The sequence below is a fragment of the Nanorana parkeri genome, unplaced genomic scaffold (assembly GCF_000935625.1).
Source record: "Nanorana parkeri isolate BGI_ZX_2015 unplaced genomic scaffold, ASM93562v1 scaffold69, whole genome shotgun sequence".
Classification (NCBI taxonomy): Eukaryota; Metazoa; Chordata; class Amphibia; order Anura; family Dicroglossidae; genus Nanorana; species Nanorana parkeri.
Window position 1 is genome coordinate 408,820 of NW_017306337.1, and position 9,653 is coordinate 418,472.

Here is a 9,653-nt window from a genome sequence, read left to right on the forward strand (position 1 = left end):
ATTTTTCCTGGTCACCAGATAAGATAGAAGGGTAAATGTCTCCACAAGAGACAGAGACAGTAATAAAAACTTGACAGTGTGGATAACCTTTCCCTACACATCTGTAATGCTGGGCAGATGCCGTTCCTATGGCATTAGCGCCCCTGGATGGTGCTGAGGAATATAGGAATTTCCTATACTCTGTGTCCTCTAGGGGCACTGGTGCTGTGTGAATGGCATCCACACAGATACTGTATATGCCGGGTGGGAGTTTTGTACTGTAAATAAACCCATCAATATGAATGTATGAATCCTATTCCTCTATTTGTGATAGTACACTCAAATTAATGAGTGGATTGAATGGTTGAATAGATGAAAAATGGATGCATATGTGGCCAGCATAAAGGATAAACAGTTAGTCAATTTGGCTGGGATATATACTACAATTTTGTAACAAACACGCAGGCCACCTACTACGTTAAAGGTCTAAGGATGAACAAACCGTAATCATGAACTTCTATTATTTTCTCCCTTTGGCCTGTTAAGTATACTATTGAAAAGGTTAATACGTGCCAAAAATACCTGTTGCCCCTTGCAAAAATCTAGTCCTGTTATGCCCCGTGCAATCTAAAGTGTTATCTCAAACAATTATTAGCCTTGCTGAGGTTATCACTGTAAACTACAGAACACATCCCCTAATGTTATGGACATGAGCAGAGGAGGTGTTCTGTGGTCCTAACACACTTCCTGTCAGTGGACAAGGCTGCTCCTCCATAGATACAGTACCGTGAATAAGCATTGTCACCCTAGGACATTCTGCATTTTACTAGTTGCATTATTATACTATTCATGGCAACAGTAGTTAAACTGATTCCTTATTTCCAGGACCCCCGTGGAGGTGTGGTGAGACTCTGTAAGTTCCTAGGAAAGCAGCTGGATGATGCTCAGATTGACTCAGTTGTAAAGCATTCAACTTTCAGCACCATGAAGGAAAATAAGATGTCCAACTGGACTGAAATGCCATCTGAAGTACTGGATCAGACGAAAGGCTCCTTTTTACGTAAAGGTAAGTAAGGTGGAATTCCAAATGATATCACTAGTATGCAGAGAAAGTATCACAGTATCTGAAGCCAAAACCTTTATCTACGTTTTAAAGAGCATAGGAGATAGTTAGATCCTATGTAGTTTTCTTTAATTTTCTTTGCTATCTGGGTCACATGTGGGTAGGCTGACCATATGTCCCGACATAAATGGGACAGTCTAAAAAGGTTTGTGACATTGTTGGAAGCTAAAATAATTGACATCTATGATACATCTTTGATGGAAAGGTTCCTTAATATCGTGAGCTGCCCGTGCTGTTTGATATGCAAATGAAGACCATCAAAGGGTTCTTGGGGCTGGACACTGATCAAAGGAGATCTGCTGGACTGTCATGTCCTGGGGCAAGCCCGACCCCCTGCTGGTATTTACTGCCCTCACCTGTGTCAGCAAGGCATATATGCTGGGATGGGGGCAGGGGCATATGATGGAACCTTCTTCCTGTGTGACACTAACCTAGCTGACAAGCAAGACCTTTGGACAAGACAAGTCTTTCTGTACTCTGCAATCAAGAATGTGATTCGCTGAGACCTGCTGGAGAGGCGTGTCCGAAGAACAGAGAAAAAACCCATGGCTGGTGTGAATGAGAGAGAGAGAATGGTGTAGCTAGCTGTAGGATCCTTAACCTCAATTCCTATCCCCAATTCCCCTTTCAATCCCCTTAATTGTATTAGAATGTATGTATATCCCTAGTTGTAAATAAGCCCAGCACTTATTTAAGATTCAGTTGTTCATCAGTAATTTAAGGCACCCCCAAATCAGAGCACATTCTACAGACATGCCTCTATATTGGGTCCCTTCGGTCGCCTCCCACCCTAATAATTGTAAATCAGAAAAAAATATATATGTTGAAGGGCTTTATAGAGAGGTATAACCGATGCATACGTAAAATGTATCAAAAATGTATTTAACATACATATAAATACAGTAAAATTTCATCCATTTGATGCAATATACAAAATCATCCACAAAATACAGAATCATACTGTATGCCCCATGTTTGTAGTCCCAGGCCTATTGTTACTTTAAAACCAACCATGATCACAGAAATTATTGGATACAGTATCCTAATGAATTTCCTAATGAATACTGTGTTGGTACAGTAAGACAATATACAATCTGTATCTATTAGATTATCCTAGTTTCGCTCCCCCGAGGAAGCAAATTGGGAAACACGTCGGGACGAACTGTCAGATATGTATTTGGATATTGTGTCTACCAATTGATTGTGTACATGGTCATCAATTAAAAAGGATATATCATGTTGGAAATTTACGTATGCATCGGTTTATACCTCTCTATAAAGCCCTTCAACATGTATATTTTTTTCTGATAAATGGGACAGTACCGTTAGTTCTTCGATCAGCGCTGAAAAACGCCCAGGTGTGAACCCAGCCTAAAGGCATCTAAAGGAATTTTTTTCACTGTCAGAGCAAATTAGGCAACCCTAATAAGGTTTGTTTACCTTCCTTTGGATCAACTGGTAGAGAGGTCTATGCATGGAGGTTTTGATTCATGTACTAATTCATTTTTCTATTAGATAAACTTGATGGCCAAAAAAGGTCATATGATTCTCACTCTAATTTTTTTAAGCCATGGATCAAATCCTGTTCAGTGCATTGTGTCACTGCTTGAGCAAAAGGTCCCTATTAACCACTTGCTGACCAGGTGTTTAGACGCCCTTCCTGGCCAGGCCATTTTTTAGTATTCAGCGCTGCGTCATGCAATGCTGTACTGAAATGAATTTTATACAATTTTTTGGGGGCTGATAGAGCTTTCTTTTGGTAGTATTTAATCACCACTGGGGGTTTTATTTTTTACTATATTTCTGGAAAATTCCTGAAAATGTTGAAAAAAAAAAGAGGTTTTTTTTTTTTTTAGGGCTGGTAATGATTAAAATTTTCCTGTTCGATTAATCGAATTTTTAAAAAATCGATTAATCGACTAATTTCGAATAATTATAACGCACATACAGAGGGGGGTCTCACCAGAGCTTTGAGGGGGCCTCACCAGGGTAGCAGGGCTCTGTGGGGTCTAACCAGCCTTGTTAGAACAACAAGAGGGCGCAAAACTAGGTCAGCTGACTGCCTGGACCGAACATATCAGGGAAGGTGAAGGGCGGGTCTCTGTATCAGGTAGCTGCTGCTGGGTCCTCGCAGCTGAGGTAACGAAGGGAAGGGGGAGGAGTCCGGTGACGTCACGGACATCGACGTCAACGGACTCCTCCCTCCTTCCCTTCGTTACCCATCACGGACAACTACATCACCCGACTCCTCCCCCCTTCCCTTCGTTAGCCGACAGAGCCACTCGGGGAGGGGGGGAGGAATCCGGTGACGGCGATGTTCGTGACGTCACCGAATCTCCGACGCAAGCCGGCGGAGAGGTGAGTACTTTGATCGATCAAAATAATTTTGATCGATCAAAGAAATTAATGATTAATCGACGGATTAATCGTTAATTTCCGCACCCCTATTTTTTTTACATTATATTAGGAAACAATGATTATTACCCATTTTTTTGGTAAAATATAAAAGATGGGGTCACGTCGGGTAAATAGACACCAAACATGTCATGCTTAAAAATTGCGCGCACCCGCGAAATCGCAAAAAAACTTCCATACTCAAAATTGACTATAGGCGACGCTTTAAAAGCTTTTACAGCTCCTCAGTTGTGTGTTATCAGTGATTGATGGCCCCAGAATTATTGCTCTCACTACGACGTTCGCGGCGCTATGTAACATGTGCGGGTAATGGGCACAATCGTCGTTTTCGCAGGCATGCGCATCTGACGCATGTTTGCATGCGTGTGTGTATGGGTGGGGACTTTAAAAATTTTTTTTGTTTTTTATTCTTTTTTATGTGTAACTTTAAATTTTTTGGTTGAAACTTTAATTTTGTTTCCTATTTTTTTTCACTTAACTTTATTGGTATCAGATAGGGGGCTAAGAAACCGCCTTATGAGATAGCAAAAGAAGTGACAGGTCCTCTTTATGGAGACATCAGGGGTCTCCAAGACCCCTAATGTCACCTAGAACCCCCCTGAAGAAGCAGAGATCTGCTTCATCAGTTTCTCTCCAGCATCTGAAGCTGGAGAGTGACACGAGAATGCGGAAGTGATGTAATATACATCACTTCCGCATTCTGACACCGGAGAGGGGACCGGAGACCTCCCTCTGATCCCCTGTCAGAGAAGCACTATACTGGTCACAGCGGAGCCCGGGACCAGCGTGACAACGGGAGGGGGGGTTGTGGAGGGAGGGGGGACACACAGGCCGGCAGCTCTAGAAGCGATGCCTGTTTTTAAATTGACGGCGTTTCCTGCTCGCGCGCGCCACATGGCGCGCCCAAGTGGGCAGGGCTAAAAGGCCATGTATGCATGGCCTGTTACATCCAGGAAGCTCCCGGCCGGCCGTTTTTGTACAACGGCCAGCCGGGAAGCAGTTAAGGTCACCATATTGTTTCTCTGGGTACTATGTCTCTTCTGCTTTGGTTCCTGTTGTCTTTCTTTTTATCACTGCCGGAACATCGCCTGTCCAAGTTGGAGCCAACCTGTGACAAAGAAGCAGTCACAGGTCGGCTCTAAGGATCGGGAAGGGAGCAGAAACATGCCTCCGATCTGCTCACTTCCTGATAGTCTCCCTACAGTGAGCGGTGTCAGTCACTGCTTCCCACAGGGACTCCTCCCCCCCCCCCCCCCCCCACAGCCATGGGAAGCCACTATAAACAGGCACCGTGTGGTTGACTTGTGGAAGGCTGCTGCTTCAGTTGAAAAATGTAGTGACAATATCTGCGTTTAGTATCGGGGCATTTTCACGAGTACGAGTATGAGTGCTCATGAAAATGTCCAGTATTGGCACTGGTGCATCCCTACTTAATATAATGTAGGGCTGGGACAGCAATGCAGAATAGCACCTGCTATGCAGGACGACAAGTCCCAGCACTACATTATAATGATAATTGAATACCACTAGCTTACTAGCTTCTACGTCTGACTTGCCTTGCGGTAACGCCGGGCCTGGCTGGACGAGTGACAGATCAGTGACACAGCCTCTCCAGCCCCGCATTGCCGCCCGTACATGCTGCGGGTGGCAGAGCGGCGGAGAAGGAGAGGCGCTATCTCAGGGTGTGGGGCCTCTTCTTCCTCTCTGCCCCCCCTAACCGGCGGAACACCAGGGCCTGGTCACAATTGCGACCCTGGTAGTTCCGCCAATGGCTTGAACACTAGCTGCCCCTTCCAAATACAGACCGAATATTTATTTTTACTTAGTTTTCAGCAGGAAAAACCTTAGCCTCCTTTTACACCTAAGCATTTTGTTGCATCTTTCCCAAAGCATGATAAAACTTAACATGAAAAAAAAACATTAGTTTCAATGCTGCCCGTTCACACACAGCATTGCGTTACTTGTTGTTTGAAAAAGTACATGCACTTTTTTTCAGGCAGTACTTCACATTTTTGTCCCGCTTGACTTTAATGGGAACACCTGATAAATACGTTTTTCCTGTTTTCCACATGATTATGCATTTAACAACCAGCCACCTCCTGATAACTAGCTTTGCATTAGCTAAAACAAAGCACTCAAGCCTGAAAATGTTGGGGGGAAAAAAGCAAAAACACTTCTAAATCACCTGAAAACTCAAGTGTGAAGAAGGTTGGGCCACATTCTCTGTACCTCAAGAGAAATGGCAATGTCATTTGGTTGCTCAAAGAGTCCTCATACACCTGAGGCCATATACTCATGCCATGAATTCTGCTAAATACACTCAATAGACACTCCACTATTAATGTTGTGCTGAGCAGTGATATTCCTCTTTAGTATCTACAATTCATGGTGTCTCCTTTCCAAAGTACTAAACATGCTCACATTCTATTCCACGGCAAATGTTTCTTCTACCCATACCTTCTTATTAAGGGCAAGGATGCTTCCATGAAAATGTTTACTTTCTGCTTTTAAGGACTTAGCTTGGATGTTTATTGTTTATTATTTCATAGCTTTTAAAGTACCTGTGTGAAATCTTCCATTGAGGATTCCTCCTCTTCACTACTCATCTGTTCCAGAAACTGTAGCATTTTTTTCACCAACAGCTCTGTCTGCATTTTCATTCAACAGATGATTGCAATGTACTGTCACTTGTTTAGGATATCCTTTAAATCTGCTATATTTGTTAGGCCAGATTTAAATGACTGCTTACAAGGACCCCCCCGCCAACCTGAAATGAATGAGCCTTTGCATGTCTGTGCCTACAGTAAAGAAATGACAACTGCTGTCCACCAGCCTTAGGGCTGTTACCTTTTGGTCCAAGGAAAACCGAACTGGATGGAGGAGCTGTTGTGACATTTGATTTAGTCATAATGAGCATGTTATGACAGAGCCAGTGGCGGATCCAGGGGCGAGATTAGTGTTCTGCCGCAGCCACCCGTCCAGCACTGTGTACTGACAGCTGTCCCTCCTCCAGCTCCGTGTCACAGACTTTACTGCGGTTCATTGTAAAAGCTTTGTACAATGAACTGCAGTAAAGTCTGTGACACACACGGAGGGACAGCTGTATGTTCCGGCGTGTGTGCTGTGCGGGGATCCGAATACACCAGGCGGCTGCCTGTCATCACTGTTAGCCTGGTGGAGGCGGAGCCGATATGCGTCTCTGCAGGCAGCCAAAGCCACAGCGACATCCTGGTATGTGGGTCAGCGTGAGTGAGGACCCTCTCCTCCACTGGCCGCCAAGAAGAGGTGCTGCAGCCTGGATGTAGGTAAGGTTGGGGAGAAAAGTACGGACGTGCTGGGCGGGTGAGCATAGGGGGGGGTGTACGGCTGCATACACCCATAGAGAAGGACAGGGGCTGCATACTAATCACACACAGCACCTGTCCTTCCCGGGAGCTGCCCGATACGGCTGTGCACACAGCACGGAGCTGTACGTGCCGGCCGATTCCAGTGTGAATGAGCCCTACATGTCCCCAGGAACATAAAATAAAACATTTTTGTTTTTTAATACTCACCTGATGCCTGGATCCACCGACAAGCCCAGCTTCCCGTCTCCCCCGCTGTCAGAAGCTGCCTACAGAGCGTGCTGGTTACTACTTAAACGGCCAAGCTGTGTGCAGCTTCTGAGAAGATACGCTATTAGCGTAGCGTGAGTGATGCAAAATGCGCAGCCAGCTTCCTCGCTATGCTAATAGCGTTTCTTCTCAGAAGCTGCACACAGCGCGCCGGTTTAAGTAGTAATCAGCACACGCTGTATGCAGTTTCTGACAGCGTGGGAGACAGGAGGCTGGGCTTGTCTGGATCTAGGGATCTACTTAATTTTCTGGCAGTGCCCCTCCCGAGAAAATAGACTCTGGATCCGCCCCTGGACAGAGCAGGGTTTTCATTAACATTATCATAACCAAAATGTGTTCTCCCTTCAACCGAAGCAACCCTGATGTAGAGCAGGTGGCTATTCCACTGACAGCAGAACTCCACTCATTGTAGTGGGAGATCTGTACTTTGTCAGTGCTAGCTGCAGGACTGAGCTGTCAGTTTCAAATCTCAGTTGAGCACAGTGCAGGAGATAGATTGATGATCTGGAGGCAGGAGATGCTCCCACCAGCGGTGTTTTTACCTTTGCTGCTGCCCTAGGCAAGGCAGCAACGCCGCCCTCCCCCCCCGGCCAATTCCGGGACAAGCGGCAGATACGCCCCTGGCTCCCACCCCAGCTGCTTCCCCCTTCCAACCTCTCTGCTGCCTCTGGCTTGCTCTGACACGGCCCTCTGTTTTTCTTACATCCGTGCTTTCCTATAGGCCTTCTCCAACATGTTATAGAAAAGCACCCACAATGACTTGTCTTCAGCTGGACATGCAAAGTAATGATATTTGTATGAAATTTGTTACATTGCACGTATCCTAGTTGAGGCTGGGATAAGTTTGATAAAAACATGCTTAATGGTATGGTATCAAACAAAAAATTTAACATTGTGGAGATATTCTCCTTATACTTATCAATAATATATGGAAGTTTGTTCTGTGTATTGATCCCATAGAAAAGTTCTAAGCTCCATGGGTAAATAATTATCATTATCCATTATTTCTTTTTTCTTGCCACTTTATCTTTGCCAGCTTAAACCATATTTGAGGCTGCTTTAGGGTTTCACTCCAAAACTGTTTTCCCGTAGTGGAAATGTAGGCCCTCATGACCAACACCCATATTCTTGAGGGACCAGCAGGGTTTAGCCCCTTAGGATGATTGACTTTTCTTCTCCTAAAGAACCAAACTGCCCCCTTTTTTTCAAACTGCTGTTTTTCTCTAACTTGGCTGGCCCTACCCTACATTCCTTCCAATATATTGATATGGGTCATAGCAGGATGTCTAAACCTCTCCACTATCATAAGGAGGTAATCCCCCCCCCAGCTGTACTAAGGCTTACCTGTATGGGACAATATACTGTATTTTGAGCTGTAACACTGAAACTTTTCTAGCTGTATTCTGGTAAGGCCTGTTACAATGCATAGGGCATGAATTATATTGGCAAGTGGTACCCTGGACACGAGATGATTTTCTGTCCCTGAAACATCAAAGTTGATATTCATTTTCAGGATAGAGTTCAGGAACAAAATCTAAAACAAAAGTTGAAAACATATCCAGCAGGTATATGCTTGGTGGTAAGGATGGTGAGGTGAGTGAGACCCCACCATTCTATTACAAGGCAGGATCTCCAGCAGGGGCCAAAATTGTCATGCCTGTAATACCACTTCATGATCTAGCTATGTTTAGGGACAGTTTTTTTCAGTTCTCATATCCTTGTTGTGCTTCTTACAGGAATCTCTGGAGACTGGAAGAACCATTTTACAGTGGCCCAGAGTGAGTATTTCGATAAAATATATCAGGAGAAGATGAAAGACCTCAACATGTCTTTTTACTGGGAACAACTATGATTTAGCCATTGGGATACATAAATGTTTGTAATAGGAATGCAGTTAGACATATTTATTTGCAAATGTTAGAAGTTGTTGAATTTGTCAATAAATGTTTCCTTTGCAATTAAAAGAGATCTAAAGTCAAAGTGTTGACATTTAGTATTATTAAAGACAATATTTTACCAAAGCAAAATTGTTTTTATTTAATACTTGTTCTTCATGTGGTGATGGTTATGTTTTGGGGTGAGTCACCTAATGAAAGTGCCACATCCAACTACAGAGGAAATCTGTTTAATAGTAGTGGAGTTATTTTCACCAATTCATATAACATTTTATTAAATACATATTTCCTCAATTTCATCAGTCCATAAAAACCAAAACAAAAAGTACAAAAACTGTGGCTCCCAATAATAATTTAGCCTCACTGCAATGTCCGAAACCGACAACCACCTTGTATCCACCTGAGATAATGAGTATAAAACCAATATCCAGTGTATAACAATATTACGCTATACCATATAAAAATTGATTACGTTTTGGTTATTTAGATGGGATTCAGCTCAATGCGTTTCTTGGATAAATCCACTTCATCAGGCTTCATCAGGAGAAAAATGAGGCATACTATAAAAACATAAATTATATATAAGTGTCAATCAATACAAACATATAAAAACACCACATATATATA

General features: G+C 43.6%; 1 protein-coding gene across 1 annotated transcript in view; it reads left to right on the plus strand.

The window, feature by feature from the left end:
* Nucleotides 1-9,094, plus strand: part of LOC108804663 (sulfotransferase family cytosolic 2B member 1-like) — a 37,128-nt gene extending 28,034 nt beyond the window's left edge. The window contains exons 5-6 of the mRNA XM_018576504.1: nt 865-1,045; nt 8,868-9,094. Of these exons, the coding sequence (XP_018432006.1) occupies nt 865-1,045; nt 8,868-8,983 (297 nt within the window). The 3' untranslated portion in view covers nt 8,984-9,094. The remainder of the gene's footprint in view (nt 1-864; nt 1,046-8,867) is intronic.
* The last annotated feature ends 559 nt before the right edge of the window (nt 9,095-9,653 follow it).